Here is an 18,694-nt window from a genome sequence, read left to right as displayed (position 1 = left end):
CTGTATGACATCATATTTGTGGCAATGACATCATATTGTGGCATGTGTGGAAAAGCAGCTGTAATTATCATCTCCAGTTGTGTTTTATGTTTTATGGTGATGTCGTTATTGGCCTTTGAATGAATGTTTAAGCATCTCATGTTTAAGAACTTAAAGTGCCCCCTACAAGTTGGACGACTCATTGAACAAAAATGCAATTAAGATAAATATATTTTGAATTTGGCCAAAAATTATAAAAAAGTTATCCCAGACTTGCATACTTTTTAGGTTTATAATTTAACTCCCTGTTTGTAATCGATGACATCACACTAGGAAATCACCCAGCAAACTCTGGGCCGAAACACATCTAATGTCACATCATTTTTATATTTTACAAATAAAAATATATGAGAGCGACTTTATTTAGTTGAATTAATGTTTGGAGAGTCAAAAAAAGTTGTTTCTTTGTGTAAATTCGGCATAAACCTGAAAGAGTGTCCCTGGTGTGATGTCACTTCCTGTCATTTTCCACTGATTTTTCAACGTTTAATTTATACGTACAACATATATAAACACACCAAATAAAGTCAAAATTAGAAAATTGTAAAAACCTGTCATAGGCACTTTATAACGCATGTGTTGAACAGTACACATTGCGTTGTTTAATTCAAGATTTAGCATTAAAACTCCATCTACTGGCAGCAGAGGGAATTACCATGGGGAGTTAGCATGCTAATACAAGCGCAGAGTTGAAATGAACGTGATTATCAACAGAAATGCTCAAAACGAGTCTGGAAAGCATTTATGGAGTTAAAAAGAGCACAGCCCGATCCCTATGTGACCAGACATTTGAAACCGGGTGTTTTATGAGGCTCAGAGGTGAATCAAAATGAAAAAGAATGACGTTAAACACATCTCCAGGTATGTTTTTGAGGGATCGATGTGTATAAAAGGTCAAACATGTCAATTTTTCATAATGTGTGTCATTTAAACTCATGAAAACAAAGGTATTCTGCACCAGATTTATAGCCAACCTAATTGAAACTGAGAGTTAATTAATCCAACTATACTCACGAGCTGATCACCGTTATAAATAGTAATAAAGAGACGATAAATGTGATAAGTTGTGTTAAATCGAACCAACTCTGCTCGGGAGTATAGACCGTCTAAATTTAGGAACTGGAGCTTAAAACTGACGTGTCATACTCAGAATAACGCCATGGTAACAGCGATGGAATCCACAACACTCATTTCACAGCTCAGTCCCAAACGTTCAGGATCAACGCAGAGAAAAAGACGATTTGTCTTGCTCTTTGCTCCGTCACAAGATTAAAATGCTGTCGTTTATTACATTTTACAAGTCATACCCTCAACACAAACCTGCTTCTTTCATGTTCTATCTAATATGTCTTCCCCCTGACCCACAGCTCTTTATTATGTATGATTACAATGTTTTCTGGGAAACGGCACTCGTGTTATTATTAGTTCTCTCTGTTATCATGTTATAATGGGTGTTCATCTGAACCACAAACTGGACTGGACTCATAACACAGACGCACTGTACAGGAAGAGCCAGAGTCGGCTCTACCTCCTGAGGAGACTCAGGTCTTTTGGAGTGACAGGGCCACTCCTGAAGACCTTCTATGACTCTGTGGTGGCATCAGCTCCTGTAGGTGTGGCCTGCTGGAGCAGCAGCATCACAGAGAGGGAGAGGAGGAAGCTGGACAGAGTCATCAAGAAGTCCAGCTCCGTCCTGGGCTGTGCTCTGGACTCGGTGCAGGAGGTGGGGGACAGGAGGGTCCTGGCTAGATTCACATCTATGCTGGACCATGAGTGTCGCCCCCTGCAGGACACTCTCTCCGCTCTGGAGAGCAGCTTCAGTGAGAGACTGATCCACCCTCGCTGTGTGAAGGAAAGGTTCCGTAGGTCTTTCCTTCCTGCTGCTGTTAGACTTTATAACAAAAACTATTAGTACTGAACACTCGCAATAATGACCTAACCATGTGCAATTCTGTCATATGTGCAATTACTGTTGGAATTCATGTGCAATTACTGTGCAATTCATGTGCAATCTATGTGCTGTCGTGACACATATTCATGTGCAATTACTGTCGTGATCACATGTAATGGTATTTATGTATTTATTTATTTATTTGTCTATGGGAGTTTTTATTTATTTATAGGAGATCTTCTACTGAAAGTGTTTTTCAGACTTCCTATAAGTGATCTGTTCTTCTGTATCTACCTCTGTATCTACCTGCGTTGCACCAATGAAATTTCCCCATGTGGGACAATAAAGGAATATCTTATCTTATCTTATCTCCATGCTGGCATCAATCACTGGTAAAGAACTGGATATCAAATGTCCCATTATTGATACAAACGGACTGTATACTATTACGAGTGTTAAATTAAAAGCGTTAAAAGTAAGTCCATCCATCCATCCATTTTCTACCGCTTGTTCCCTTTTGGGGTCGCGGGTGACTGGAGCCTATCCCAGTGACTTCGGGCCTTAAGTATTAGACGCAATACAACAAGCAATGGTTAGATTTAATCACAAAACACAAAACATTTACACGACTAAAGTTGGGTACGAGGGGTCTTCATATCTTTGCCACGACAGAAAAGAGGAATTTCTAAATCTATGGAAAAATTAATGAATCTTTACAATGCAGTATTAAACATGCATGGATAAAAAAATAATCTAACTTGTAGATATGTATTGTGTCTGAAAGGAGTATTTAAACCCACCCATTTTATGATTCCAATTTAACTAATCCATTCAGACTTGGTACTTTGAAGGAATATATAATTGGATATTGCATTAAAAAGTGGATGGTAGTATTTGTTTGCAGTTTTAGACCCACAGGCTTTAATGAAAATACCATTATATACTGTTCCAGACCCTATATTTTGAAATATCCGGTCGATTGGCGTGGATTTAAGATGTTTTTCTCGGTTAAGGTGCAAGATGTAAAAGTCATCTAATGTGCGTCAGGCTCGAAGCAAACTTTGACCATCTGCCTCGCCATCTGAGGCTCAGGATGGACCAGAAGGAGAGAGCGGAGAGCAGCAGCTGACCTGCAGGCTCCAGGGAACTCTTTATCATTTAACTGTAGATCATTCGACTCGTTTTTTTAGACAGACTTAAAATGACCTGGTTTTGCCTCAACTTTTAGCATTTCAACAGCACTTTATAAGGCAAACAACCAGCACTCACCCATCCACTCACCAGTGCACGCAGACACTGTGTGCGAGGAGGATTAAGTGTCCTGGCACCAGCAGGAGGCCGGTCCATGTTTAGTCCTGACTCTGGCACCAGCAGGAGGCCGGTCCAGTGCAGAGACCTGAGAACAGGACTAATGTGATCATACTTCCTGGTTCTAGTCAGGACTCGAGCAGCAGCGTTCTGGATGTACTGCAGCTGTTTTACAACTCGTTTGGAGAGACCAGTGAGCGGCCGTTACAGTCTAATCTACTGGAGACAAACTCATGGATAATTCTAATAATTAGAAGTGATGAAAAGGGGCAGAACTAGAATTATGTTTCTCTTTCATGGTTCAACTGCATTTTTATCCCTTTAAAAAGCCTGGAAAAAGGGGGTAAAAATCCCACAGATGCATGTTTTTGTGACCACACATTAGGCCTATTTCCAGCTGGAACCAAAGTGGCTGTAATTGTCCCTGATAGGTTCCTGTAGTCTCTTGATTAAGATCGACAGCCCCATTAGCATTTGGACTGTGCTAAACAAAACACTCCGTACCTGCCCAAACCCTCCGGCCCAGCTGCCAGTGACATCCAGACACAACTTTTAGTCAAATGGGATTCGGCGAGAGCTATGAATGCAAACATCACAAAAAGAGAGTGAAGCTTCATTTGCATAAAAACACTTCAGCCGTGTCATAAATACTCCAAAGCCCCACAACCCATTAGCAGAAAGTCATATACAACGAGTTGAAGCAGATACAAACAGATGGCGCTGTGCGGCGAGAGTGTGATCGGGGCACACTTAAAATAAACCTGACTTATAAAAGGTAAAGAATAAAAACTAAAACCACTAACTCATATTCTGTGTAACATTTTGACCCTGGAGCAACATGTTTTATCAAATTCAAACAATTCTTGCACAACCACTCTTGTCCTGAGGGCTATTACTCCCCTCAAACTCCCTGCTTTTTAAATTATTCTTGTATTTAACTGCTTCGTGTGCTTGAATTGCCCCTCGAGGACAAATAACGTGCTATTGATCTTGACAGCTTAACTTAGAAACATGTCTCTGTGTTGATCTTACATTGGTAGATTTTAAATGTGGTTATTAAGAATATATTTTGAAGTGCGGCCAGACCTAGCTGGTACAAACTGGGCTAAATCAGTTCTAATTTGGGTTTAATTCTTGGTTTATTCCCAATGTTGATGTTGTGTGCAGCTTTTATTGATGTCTCCTTAGACCCATGTTGGCTTAAAACATTACGAAAACAGGAAAATATCCTTTTTACATGCGTGACCGACATTGTAGAATATCTTCATTTCACACTTTGCAGTTTGTAATATTATTTTCTGTATTTTCTGGACTATAAGTCGCGCCAGCCAAAAAAGGCTTAGTAGAGAAGAAAATCACTGAAATAAATCACTAAATCAATTGAATTCTTCTTCCTCTGTGTCACTTCTAAACAACTCTGCCAACTTTGGAGGTAGAGGAAGTGCAGATTCTTCCTCTGTGTCTGTGCTTAGAGCTTAGAGCGCCCTCTTGTGGTTGTCAGTGTGAAAATAATGAATAATATCACATATAAGTCGCTCTGGAGTATAAGTCGCACCCCGGCCAAAACTATGAAAAAAGGTGCAATTTATAGTCCGGAAAATACAGTCGTTTTTGTTAAAACATTTTCTATTGTTTTCTGGACTTTTCACATAAATACTGTCAATATTTGAAGAGTTCATTTGGAAAAACAGATAAGAGCCATTAAATAAATTCACTCAACATTATTTTCATTTGTAAAATCTACTAAAAGATGGTAATACAAATGGAGATAGCGTTTTTAGATTGAACGTTTCATTCCAATACGCCAAACTGACAGGTCCAATGTTGTTTTCTCACTTCTTTACTTCTTTACTGCACTGACAGATTGACACTGCGTTCTCTGGAGGTCGTGGCTAAAACACTTTTCCTCTGAAGCCGTAACTCTTTAGAAAACCATCTGCTCTCGGAGACAAAGCAGCTCATTTCTGCTGGAGTAAAAAGAGGAGCCGTTTTTTACAGCGTGTCCAGCATCTGGTCAAATATAAAGCTGAAAATCACCTCCTTTTTGTTTCTACAGATTCTGACACGGAACAAATGTTCTACTCGGCTTTAAAGGAAAAAGAGCTGATCTGTGAGGATGTTATAAGTTCAGATAAAACAAAGAACATGTGGCTTTTCAGTCAAAATGATGATTAGAAACTAGTTTGGAATGATTGACTATTTATCTTTTCAACTGCAAGCGTCTTTAAGTACTATGGTTAGAATGTTCCGCAGTGGCCCTGAACCTATTTAAACTTGATAAACATTAATTATTTTTGTGAACAGGCTCGCCCCTCCATGACATTTTAATTTAGTTTTTTGTCTTTTACCAAAAGTGTTTACTTTTAATAATGAGTATAATATTATTATTTATCTTTAGTTTAGTTTAAGTTGACATAATCGTCACGCTAATTTAGTTAACTACTTTGCTTAAGTTATTAATGAACATGAGTTTGGAAGCTGTAACTTATTTTCAAATTGATGAATGAATAATCCTCATTATTAACTTTGACAATAGTTAGACAAACGTTTCAGTTTAAACAGGAAAAATTTTAGTTTACTAGTTGTTTTTTGGTTTTTCAGATTTACTTCCTATAAGACAATCATGAAAATATGAGGAAAACCAACAACTGCTGGAGATTGAAAATTATTATTATTATGAAAACTATTTTGGCTCGTGCTTCTGATCAAACCGTCATCAAATCTAACCTGGCTCAGACGGATCTGAGTCTCTGAATTGAGTTCTTTACATGAATCAATCTGGGAAGATTTTCTCCAAAAGCCGTCGGGACGTTAAGAATAAAACCTGCTTGGTCGAGTTCAGAAAAGCACTGTCCTCTTTCTCCTCCTCAAATGAACAAATTGTCCTTGTGTGCACGTTTTTGAAAAGCAAAATAGTCTGTATTCCTCCTAAAATGGGCTGAAGTACGGTTGTCTGCGCCGTCATGTTTGTTGTGGATCAGTTGTAGAAAAATATTCAGCTGTAAAACTGAATATGTTTCTACAATGGAACCCCTCCTGGACGAATGAGGTATTACACCGACATTGGTTGGGTTGTTTTGACTTCCACCAAAACTACAATGCTGCTCTGGGATTGGCTCCTGTCCCTCCTGCGGCCCTAAAGGTCATGTGATTGGCCCGTTAAACCACTGGTGCGAACTGCAAACGAATCAGCGAGAGCCAAACAAGAGGGATCATCAAGAGTTTGTGAACTCACAATCGTGAAAATTATTCTTGTTGGAAAGTTTACAATCAGTGTCAAATGTCAAATCTTCCTCATCACAATTTTCAAGTCAGTACAAAGTCGTTAAAAAGCCAAAAAATAAACAAAACTACGACTAGAAAATGACCAAACCAAGTCTACATCAGCAGAAAACTAAACTAAGACCAGGAGCAACACAGAACCAAACCAGGACCAGACTTAGGACCAAAGCAGGACTAAACCAGGACGAAACCAGGACCAAAGTAGGCCCAAAGTAGGCCCAAAGCAGGACCAAAGCAGGACCAAAGCAGGACCAAAGCAGGACTAAACCAGGACGATACCAGGACCAAAGCAGGACTAAACCAGGAGGAAACCAGGACCAAAGTAGGCCCAAAGCAGGACCAAAGCAGGACCAAAGCAGGACTAAACCAGGACGAAACCAGGACCAAAGTAGGCCCAAAGCAGGACCAAAGCAGGACCAAAGCAGGACTAAACCAGGACGATACCAGGACCAAAGCAGGACCAAAGCAGGACCAAACCAGGATCTAAGCAGGACTAAACCAGGACGAAACCAGGACCAAAGCAGGCTCAAAGCAGGACCAAACCAGGACCAAAGCAGGACTAAACCATGACGATACCAGGACCAAAGCAGGACCAAAGCAGGACTAAACTAGGACAAAACCAGGACAAGAGTGAAAGCAGCATCAGTTTATTCACAGTCTGATGCTCTTACCAGTTTTTCCAGTGACCAGGATGTTCTTGGGCACAGTGACCCGGTCCTCAGAGTTGCGGGCCCAGTCCACCATCCCTCTCCAGCCTTTCATGGGGAAACTGACGTCTGCGTGACCCGACACTGGACGCTTGTGGATGCTCAGCACTGCAATGCAAAATCATCATAATCACCCAGCGAAGGTTTGGCTCTTGGTGAGACTTTTGGCCTCTGCTGTTTGATTTACTCTAATTATAAGTGGTAAAAATCTGATTTCAAATTCCACCTTGGTTGTTTTTGGTAAATAGATAGAGGAGTAAAGCTGCTGTTGGAGGAACGGACAGTAGAATGTGGAGCGTTTTTTGTTGGGTCTTGACAATTCTGATGTCAAAGCTGAAGCCAAATCGCTAAAAATGTTATTCAAACACTTGTAATTCAGTTAAAAGTCCTGACAAAATGACTATAAAAGGACAGTTTACATGTGTTGTCTGATAGAATAAGACCTTCAAGATATGTATGATATAACAATGTATTGTTAAGTGATTTGGTGGTGAACAATTTCAACAGACCAGTTTAGAAATGTGAGAATTCAAGTTCAGCACCACGGAGAGCTCCCAAATGAAACGTAACATACAGGATTCTTTCCACTTTCTTCCACCCAAAACTGGTCAAAATTAAAATCTTCCTATTTTGGCGGGAGATTATCCCAATGGCTTTATTTGAATTACATTTGAACAATCCATACAAAATGTGCTGTCAAGTATCTCAGCTCTTTTTGAAGCCTTTGTAACGGTCGATATTTCTAATCATACACAACAAACTCGATATTTGCTACAGTGGAGAGCGGGGACGTACCCAGGTTCTCCGTGACCTCGTACATGTCCTGGAAGTCTTTCATCCTCAGGCCGATCACATCCACAAAGTCCTCCACCAAACGGAACAGCTCCCTTATGTTTGGCCCCAGCTGAAGACAGAAAGGAACAAAAACGTACAATGGGCTGGATTATGGTGTCGCTTTACAGAAGGAGCGAGATTACAGACACGAGCACTACACTTTTATGTATGAGCTGACGAGTTGTTTCACAGTGAGAGCAGTGCTTTCTGCGGGCAGAGTTCTCAGTCTGCATCGGCATGAACACAACAGAAGTGAGTATTGTTTCGCTTTCTGACTGGAAGCACTCGAGACGCTCTTGGCAGTGCTGGCTCGTTATGGCAACAAGAACAACTGCTGCGCTTAAGAGTCAATAACATGTTCGCGGAGGATTAAGTTTATCCCCACGGCAGCGCTACGTTTGAAAGTACTAGTATTTCTCTCCTGCACAATACGAAAAACACGTATTGAAATATTTTAATAAATCAGATACATTCATCTTGATCTGGGCCTAATAAATTGTAAATGTAGATCGAGACAGGTTTAAAATGTACTATATTAGATGAAATTAGCTGGTTTCTTATTCAATACTTGCGTAAACGTCCTGAAAATTTGGCATACAAATTCAAATAAATCCGGCTTAGAATTAGATATCAACAAAGCCTTCAGTAGATCTGTCAAAGTCTTGTTAAGTACCAGATTATATAGTGTGGGGTTTGTGTAGATGCTATTTTAAGGGCTGATCTGGCAACGCTTTGAATAAAGAGCCTTAGTAAACTATTTATAAGGCATTAATAAGCACTGGTTATTTGTTTATTAGCACTTAGACAATTTGTAAATGTCTTATAATGCCTTATACACGTTAATAAGCCATTATGCAAAACGTGTTAAAAAACCTTGAACAAAATGTGTGTAAGAACCTTCATAAACCGCTTATTAAAGTGTTTTCAATGACCAAATGATAAATTCTAGTAAATGTCTTATTAGTGTTTATTAACAAATAATAATATAATACAATGCAACTTTATTTTAAAGCGTCACCAGTATGTATCTGCTTTTAAAACGGCCTTTGAACTTACAATGTTCCAATCTATAAATCCAATCTTCATCAAAAAAGGCAAATAAAACATCTTTAGGTGGAATTTTAGTGTCTCGACTCAATTCAGCTCGAAAAAATATATAAATAAAAACCCGCTGAATCAGAAATACACATCAAACAACCTGGAACCAATGAACTGAAATCATCATTATCATTATTGTGAATTCTGGCGTTTTGCACAGATGTTTTGCGGCGCAGTAGAGGAGTGTGCCGTTTCCCCGGCGCCGGCAGCTCGTCCGTATGCCGAGGCGACTTTGGAGAGAGACGCGCGTGTGGAAAGGAAAAAAAAGAAAAGTGGGTGATAAACAAGTGCAGCGCGGCGCGGCAGATGGGCGAGTGGGCGGCCGCGAGGACTGGGTTACTTATTATCTGCTATTTCTGAGAGCACCGCTGTCAGTCTGAAGCCGCGGTCCACCTGCTCCTTTGTCACCGACGCGGCGTCAATCTCGCCGTCTATAGGTGTCACCGCTGTTATTGCCGCGGTCATAAACAACGTGAACAAAGACGCTGATTACAGTCGAGGTAAAGGTTTTGACGCTCACCAGTTGTGCTTCTTCCCACCTGTCGCGGTTCTCTTCCATCAGCAGGTTACTCACAGACTGCACAAAGTTCTGGGAAACAACAACAAAAGAAGAAGAAGACGACATTAAGAATAGTGTGAATAGGAAAACATCTTTAATTTAGTTATATCAATTTGAGACGTCTCCAGTAGATAACTAACATAAAGTTAAAGGGGGTTAACAAATTACAAATGTCTTGACATAAATTACAAAGGGGATTTTGGATCCTATTGTCTTTGAGTAAACTAGGTCTTACTGAAAACTGGCGTAAAAATTCAAATTTCACGATATTCTGACTTTAGACTTGTTTAAATCGGGCTTGGAATCAGATACCAAGAAATCGTTGTGTAAAGATGTTAAAATCTAGACGATTGTAAAGTTTGGTGTGCTATTTCAAGTGCTGATCTTCATGTCTTTATGGGAGAAAAATGCATTTTGAGAAAACAATCTTTGAAGTTGCAATGTCCCATATGGAAGCGAGGTGATTACATAAATAATAAAACAGCTTTAAGTGCAAATTGGACAGTTGTTATGTCTGCGAGCATGTAAACACCCGCCAACAATCTGATTTTTACCGGCCATGTAAACGGACCCACTGATAATAAACAGAATATAACATGGGGAATTTAAAATAGGCTTTTCGAGTATGCAGACCCTGAAAGAAAGGCGAGTTAAGGGTCTTCCCCCAGGATAAACAACTGTGTGAACCAGAAAGAGCTGAGAGCAAATCTCTAACCTTTGGGTTGTAAATGAGCTGCTGTTGCCCCTCATGCAGACGTTTAACTTATTCTAAAGTTACGGTTTATAGGAACATATTTTAGAAAGTTTATCTGCATGCTTTGAATCAGATTTTACACCCAATGCCCAATATTATTGACTGAAAAATGAGCAGTGCCATTTCAGCACCACGGACAGCGCAAGCACAACACTCGTTATCAAGGCTGCTCGACTGTTTTTGTATCATTTCACCTGAATCTGACATGTCCTATCTTGAAAAGGATTTTGATTTCATACTAAATTATAGTATATACTAATATTTTTTTGTTTTATTCACGCTTGTTTCATAAATCCTGTTTACAAGGTTGTCTTCCTTCTCCGAGCCTCACAAAAACACTCGTTCCCAGATTTATGACATCATAAGAAGAAGTTCTGAAGTCCATAAATCATTGCATTTTGAGTATTTCTGTTGTCAAATCAGAATAAATATAACTGTGTTTGAATTAGCATGCAAGCTAGCTTTTGTGTTTTGTTTTCATGATCATTTTCTCTGCTGCCAGTGGTGGTAAAACTAAACCTGATGAGGACATGTCTGACTGATGGAAAGTAAAGTGTACTTTTCAATACATACATTATTTTTATATAAAATCTAAAACATGAGACATGAAAGAAAATGTCCTCAAGAGCATGTTTAAAGGCCAATAACAATACAAATTAAAGCCGCAAGCGGCAATGATCGGCCCTCGCCACGCCGCCGCAAGAGGAGGGGGCGCTAACGCACCCCAATTGTCCTTTTATTACGCCTACTGCTGAATCTGTGACGCTGTCACATCTTCTCCCCTTTGTTTTACCATCAAAAAGCAATTTTATTTTGAATTCTTGGCAAAATGTGCGGCTTTGCCGCACAGACACCGTGACTCTTTGAATAAAAATGTGGATAACTTTTACCCCTGAAGATGAGTCTCACCAAATTTCAGGTTAATAGGGCTAACGCCCTGAGGGGGAGGAGTTTGTGAAAGTCTAAAGTGTAAACATGTTCTGGTGATTTCCCCATTGGAATAACATGGGAGGTTTTGGTCATCGCTACGGCAAAGCCATAACAATTATGACATGGGTCTCATTGACTTTTTTGATGGGGATGCTAAAATTGAGTTGTGTGTCAAATTTCATATAATTTCGCAAAACTAAACATTTAACCTCCATATAAAATCTATAGGGGGCGCTGTAGCGCCAAATTAATTTATTTCACTTCAAGTAGGTTTAGGGCAAAGAGTTTAACAACTGATTCTAATTTGACGCAATTCGGACATTATCTGCGCAAACGGCAGAAATGTTAAATTTGGGAGATTTCTGAAATTCTAGCTAAAGTTTGCGGCTTCGCCGCTCAGAGACCGTGACAGGTATCAATGTAATTTGAATAACTTTTGATGTCCCACTCCTCAGTACCATTTTCACCAAATTTCAGCTTTTTAGAGCCAACGCCCTGGGAGGAGTACGACATTTGGAAAAACTCCCGAGTCATGCTTAGCCATTTTTGAACCAATATGGCCGACATTTGGTTGGACAGACGGCGTTGCCGTAATAACATTTTTTACTTCTCTTGTCACCATCTACCTCTGCGCCAAATTTCATGATTCTACGATCAGATTTTTTTGGGGTCATTTCCTATCTCTCAATGCAGTTTTGGTACATTTGGGGGCGCTGATGCGCCAATTTTTTTATTTTAAAAAAGGGAAATAGCCAGAATCTAGAGAGGCACGATTTTTAGAGGTGTGCATATTTTTGTGACTTTTCGTCAATGTTCACTGGGTGAAAAATAGGGGGGTTGGTCCCGAGAAGAAGAAGAAGAAGAAGAAGAAGAAGAAGAAGAAGAAGAAGAAGAAGAAGAAGAAGAAGAAGAAGAAGAAGAAGAAGAAGAAGAAGAAGAAGAAGAAGAAGAAGAAGAAGAAGAAGAAGAAGAAGAAGAAGAAGAAGAAGAAGAAGAAGAAGAAGAAGAAGAAGAAGAAGAAAGAAAGAATAATATTCCGATGCGAAAACAATGTTTCCCATTTTTCAAATATCATAAACTATACATTTTTGGAAAGCACTCGCGCTTTCCTACCTCATGGTGTGGGTCCCTGGTCACTGACGGGTACTTTCGTTAATTTTGAGTGGGCTCCGCCCACTTTGTGTTTTTGGCCCTCTATACGTCATCTCAATGTAAAGTGCTCGTTTAGTGCGCACTTTTGCACGGGGTTCGCCCGTTTACAACGGTAATGTTCCATTTTCCTACTACTAATTAGTATGCACGGGGCGTGCGTGAGTGAAGGAGTGCGTTAGTGAGTGTTTGGAAGTGGGCGAGCGCTTCGCGCTCGATTTCGTGCGCACTATATGCGCACTTTCGCAGCCGTGCTTCACACGGCCTTACGAGATTAATAGGCCTCTCGCCAGCTTGTGGCGCTCGGGCCTAATAATGTTTAATATGTGTCCTTTAAAAATAAAATAAAACATTGACATTTATAATGTAATTTATAAACTCCTCTAGCAAAGGTTTTTATTTTATTTGTTTATTATTTAGATATAAGCCATTAAGTTATAATTGTATTTATAATGACCCTGAAAATAAATAGATGTTTAGTGTTTTTAATTCAACAGGGACTAAGAATCCCATTAAAATCCCATTTGAGTCCGTGTCGTCTTCGGCCCCCCGACGTCGCCCTCCACACGCCCCAAACTGACCCTCATGTCGGCTCCACTCGGGCTGTAGTAGGCCCTCCTGAAGATCTCCGTCATGTTCTTCAGGACGTCAATGGTGGCCAGCAGGTCTCCGCTGTAGCTTGTCCCGTCGCTTGAGGTCACTTTAAGCTTTGTCATCACCTCGGAAACGCCGTCCCCCACAAGCCCCCTCTGCGCCTTGGACAAGTGCTCCCGCGTCTTGACAGGGGCCAAACAAGAAGGAACACAAGGAAACTAAATGAAAGCAAGTCCAATGAAAGGTTACAGAACGCACTGCCTTGAGCGTTTCATTTGGTTTATGATTAAATTGACTTCTAAAACACAGACGGCGTGATACAACTGCAGGGCCTGAACACGAACACGGCATTATAAGGTCGATATATATTGCGAAGGACAGTTATTAGTTATGAAGAGACAAACTTACCGAGGTCTGAATGCTGCGATAGTCGTTGGAGATACATTTCATATATGTCGGATTCTCCCAAAAGGCAATGCCCTCGTCGTCGAGGAGACAGCGACGCAATATCAGACCTGTTCGGACGAAGTAACAGTCGTGAGGATCGTGTGTAAAAATGTGGACGTTTTTTATGGTCATGTTTTGTATCTTAAAGGTTGAATGGACGATTTTTTGGGCACAAATCTAAGTCTTATTTCCTCGTGGTGTGGACGGCCGATTAGTCCTGCCACGTATCAATCATAAAACGCACCTACCGCTCACCTGCAGCCGCGTGTGGTTCGTCCCCACGTTTCCGCGTGCCTAAGCGCATGGATCTATCATAATATAGTTCCCTCAGTGTATGGGGCAAAATGAAGACGGAGAAAGACAGTTCGAGCTGACGCAGAAGTGGACAGAAATCTACGGGAGACGAGAGATGCGATGCGCTCCGTTGCGCTAATAAACAAACGCACGTGTGTGTTGTATCAGTCCGCACGGGGGAGGGCGCATGCGCACTTCCGCCTGCGTTCTCAAATCGCCGAAAAATTGTCCATTGCGCCTTTAATGTTGTTTATAGGAGATATACATATATACATGACACACTAATTGTTTTCTTTTATTTGATTGTAAGTTGTCAAATTGACCAAAACAACCAATAAAAAGAGAAAAAAGAAAACAAGAAAAGTCAGGATTATGAAATAAATTAAGAAAATATGTGATTTTCCAAAGATATTCCTTAAATCGATGTGAAATGAAGAAATCTAAGAATATAATTAAATGAAATTGTGGAAAAAATATATTCAATTCCCCTGTTTGTTTTGTTACACACCTGCTTTGGTAAATTTAGAGCGCAATCAAATCAAAATGGTGCAATTATGAAAACGCAAAAGGCTTCCATCGTTTAGCTCATTTAATGCCGTCAGCAAACAAAGAAAATATCCTGTCTTTTTATAGAACAATCTTGTTTTAGCTGCAGTTTTGACCTCTCCAAACACATATCCTTCACATTCTTATATTAGTTTATCAGATCACATTACAGTCTTCTCTTAAACGTTAAAGCTCCTGGAGTCGTTCACGATGCGCTCTCTGGACAGAATCCTGCTTTTTCAAACATATTTAGCAACTCTAATCTAATCAAAATCGTTTGAAAAAAAATCACAGTCCTAATTTTGCACAGCACAATTTGTACACAAGTAATTAAAGTTTACGCCGGGATTCAAAACATCTCCGCTCTTACCCACTGCGTTGGGCGGACACCTCACTGCCGCCGTGTCTCCCGCCGGAGTCATCTTCCAAACCACGTTGTTGAAATTATCTTCTCCACAGATTTCATGAGGCTCTGTAATTGAAAAAAAAGGAGAAGAAGAAAGAAAAAAGAGAGTTCATAGGCTTCACTTCTGTACCAAACGTACACCGGGCTCACCGCTGCCTCACCTGGACAGCGTTTGTCGTTGCAGGTGCGCACTTCCTCGCGGTCTCCCGGACACGTCTGACCCTCGAAGAAAGGCCCGAAGCAGACTCTGTTCCTCTGCTGACTGCCTCCGCCACAGGTTTTAGAGCAGCCCGACCATAAAGACCACGGCTGCCACTTTCCATCCACTGGGGGACGAAACGGTGCATTAGGAAGTCTGTGAGAAACCAGCTGAGTTTAATGACAATAAAGAACGCTCTTCTGTTAAACCGGCTCTTTATTTTAACTCTATGGATTTGTGGTTGCGTCCTCGAGGAGAATGTTGACCTTGGCTTCATAATCAGCTGTGTTGAGGATCACGGTGCAGCGTGCCTTGTCCGCTGGAAGAATGTTAACGCTGTGATGCTTTTGTAGTGCTGAGAGTGCCTTCCTCTCTTTTGGTGTCATGGAAAAAAATGTCCGGATTATTCTCTCAGCCTGTGGTTACCCTGCATGGGCTCAAACAAAGTCAAAAGAGCCAGAACCAAGAAAGAACAGTGTCCCTTTTGTGTCTGGACTGTCTGAAAAACTACAAAGGTTTTTAGACTGCACTTCCTGTTTATTTAAAACCAGGCAAAACTTTAAGACAAAAACTTGTTCATCCTCAGGACAAGATGCGGACACAAAAACACAAATGTAGTATATTTGATTCAGTGAGAAAATGTGTAAAGAGCGTTACATAGAGGCTAAACAGCCACAAGAGGCTCAGCACAGAAGACACTCGAGTTCAGGACCACAGAGCGCTGTGCAGCTTCATCTTCAAGCCACAGACCACTCTATCAAAGACACAGGTGAAGATTCTGAGCAGGAGAAAAGATGTTTTGAAAGAGGAGCTAAAGAAGCCATTTCCCCCCCAAAAAATAAATAAATGATCCTTCTTTAAACATAAATGTAGGTTTATCGTTCAAGTTACTGGTAATATACAACATAATTTTGAAGCCATGGGGCGGGATCAGCCCTGGCCATTCAGATGCTAATCAGGTACTCATCAGCGACAAGGCAGCTAACAATAGGATTTCTACAGCCCATTTCAGGGCTGTTACGGTAACAAAGAATATTTGTTTCAGGGGGAAACTTAAAACAAAGCAAACTAACATATAAACAAGACAGGCTATCATCAGGAGACTCCGCCCGGTGGGCAGGACTTTCTCAGAGTAGGTTAAATATCTCAGACTCGATCCGCTCTGCCTGGGTCCACGTCACTGTTTAACTTGAACAGGAGTTGTGTTTGTTACTGTAGCAACGGAAAGGGGCCCCAGTGTAAATGTTAGTAGTTTATATTATGTACTTAGAACTCAGATATGCGCACCCATTTCCAACATCATATATAGCTATGATTTATTTGGTGGATAATCATGTAAAATCCTTTTCAATTATCTACCCGGGTCTGGATTCTTTTATCACAAATTTGTCACTTCATATCAAATGTTCCTTATCTCTGCTGACAGAGAAGACATTTATCTTAGTGACAGTTTTTGTTTCAAATGGATTGGCTCGGTAATTACAGAGACATTAATCAAACACCAGGGCAACAGATTTAAACAGTTAAACAGCAAACGGTATCACAGAATTCTGACCACTATTATCATTTAGCAGTGGAACTTGGGCTGCCATAAAACAATAAAATAATTACCCTTTGGATCAAATCTGAGGGTAAATGTATCATTATATTAGCTGCTACATTGACCATTGGACTTTGCGTTCCCCATCTGCTGCAGCAAACCAACTGTGGGCTGGAGATCCAACATTTCAAAGTACAAAATCATCAAGAGATCGTTGGACAATATTCTCTGGCAAATCTCTGTGTTGGAATGTGAGTTATCATAGGACAAGATTGAAGTCTATCAACTGGACATTTCGCCACTCGTCCAAGTAGCTTCTTCTGTTCCTCTGACGGAGAACTGGAGAATCATTGGTTCAAATATCTGTCTGAGGGGAGGAGCCAACGACACTAGGGCAGCTTTTTACAGTAAGTATTATTAGTTGTTCGGAACTATTAATCTTTTGAAACCACTTTATTACAACTACATCTTAATTAGCCTCAATAAAGTATAAACCATTACGTTAATTAATGATGAACAGTTTCTTAATAATGACTTAGTAACTGTTTAATTAAGGAGTTAAGATGAGGGAATTCATCAAGTAGTTACATATGCTTAATCATTCTTTAACCATTTGTTCATGCTTTATTAAGGTTATTAACAGTGTAGTTATCATAAGGTGAAGTCAGTCTATTGAACTGTCACTTGCTCTATAGATTCCTTAGATATATTGTTATATATATATATATATATATATATATATATATATATATATATATATATATATATATATATATATATATATATATATATATATATATATATATATATATATATATATATATATATACATGTAGTTCATACCAGGACATTCTCCGAGGAAGCAGTCCACCGTCTCCAGCCACTCGCCCTTGCACTCGGAGCCTCCGTACGACGGGCCGTTACACTCCCGCGTTCTCTGCATCGTCCCGTTTGAACACGTGGACGAACACAAGCTCCAGCTGGACCACTCATTCCACAAGCCGTCCACTAGGGGCAGCAACGGGGTTAACACCAAATCATCACAGAACACCATTGTCTTCAGAGGAGGACAAAAGCAAAGGAATACTGACAGAAGACAAAGGATGGATGAAATGAACGTCCTTGAGTAATGGCAGGGTAAGGGTTAATATTTATGATGAGCAAGTTGAACTTATCAGTGATGGAGATAATTAGATCAACAGAAAGAACGAGGGGAAACATGTCTATAGTGGTAGAACTGCACTTGTAACTAAGGGAAAAAATAAAACCAATTAAAAAGTTGTTAAGCAAAAATGATTGTAAAAACTCAGTGCTATATTCATAGGTACTTATTGTTGTGCTATTAAAGGACATTCATTATGCAACGTTTACATCTGAACATGTCTGTTTTCCAGTGGCATTCATTACATCGGCATGCTTGTATTAGCATCTTGAGCAAGTGGCTTAAATAGAGAGCGTTGTTATTTTTCATGGTTCATTCCAACTGTTGCCAGTAGATGGCGAGGAAACACCAAATCTCACTGGGATGGCAGTATTTTATTTAAGTTGAAATCCCAAAGCAAAGGTTCTCAAAAGCATGTTAAAAGGCCAATAACAATACAGATAATGCACAATGTCCTTTAATATAAACTTGCTCATTATAAAATAAAAAAATGTGAATGATAAATGGAGTAAAATAACATATTAATTACTATTAAATTAACACTATTAGCAGCTACTATATAAAAAAAAAGAAAGACAGAAGATCAAAACGTAATTCGTGAAATTCACAGTGGTGGAAAAAGTCGTATTTCGTAAAAGAAAGCTCGTAATGATGAAGATGACGTTGTTTCCCGTGACAACCAAAACCCATGACGTCTCTATGAGGTGTGGAGTGGTGATGTTTGATGTGATGACGATGTCGTTTGTGTTTCCGGTCCTCTTCCTCACCTGGACACACGGCTATGTTGCAGAACTTTGTCTGCTTCTCGGGGCCTTCACATGGGTCTCCGTTAAACTGCGGCGGGGCACAGGTGCGCGTTCGGGACCTGTAGCCCCGCCCACAGGTGGACGAGCACAGACTCCATGGTGACCACTCGTCCCAAGCACCATGCACTGCAATCAGAGCGCCTAGTGTA

The 18,694-nt window shown here is 40.2% G+C and overlaps 1 protein-coding gene across 1 annotated transcript in view; it reads right to left on the bottom strand.

Annotated features, from left to right (window-relative positions):
* The window catches only part of adgrb1a (adhesion G protein-coupled receptor B1a), a 191,346-nt gene that overhangs the window by 115,125 nt on the left and 57,527 nt on the right, over positions 1 to 18,694 (bottom strand). The window contains exons 5-13 of the mRNA XM_072461112.1: positions 18,507 to 18,686; positions 17,421 to 17,585; positions 15,000 to 15,164; positions 14,803 to 14,904; positions 13,554 to 13,660; positions 13,133 to 13,327; positions 9,680 to 9,748; positions 8,023 to 8,131; positions 7,192 to 7,335 (exon numbers count right to left, since the gene is read on the bottom strand). Of these exons, the coding sequence (XP_072317213.1) occupies positions 7,192 to 7,335; positions 8,023 to 8,131; positions 9,680 to 9,748; positions 13,133 to 13,327; positions 13,554 to 13,660; positions 14,803 to 14,904; positions 15,000 to 15,164; positions 17,421 to 17,585; positions 18,507 to 18,686 (1,236 nt within the window). The remainder of the gene's footprint in view (positions 1 to 7,191; positions 7,336 to 8,022; positions 8,132 to 9,679; positions 9,749 to 13,132; positions 13,328 to 13,553; positions 13,661 to 14,802; positions 14,905 to 14,999; positions 15,165 to 17,420; positions 17,586 to 18,506; positions 18,687 to 18,694) is intronic.

This window comes from Eucyclogobius newberryi, unplaced genomic scaffold, assembly GCF_026437365.1.
Source record: "Eucyclogobius newberryi isolate DKJ021-1_F unplaced genomic scaffold, fEucNew1.0.hap1 SCAF_3, whole genome shotgun sequence".
Lineage (NCBI taxonomy): Eukaryota > Metazoa > Chordata > Actinopteri > Gobiiformes > Gobiidae > Eucyclogobius > Eucyclogobius newberryi.
This window is presented reverse-complemented; position numbering and strand designations above follow the sequence as displayed.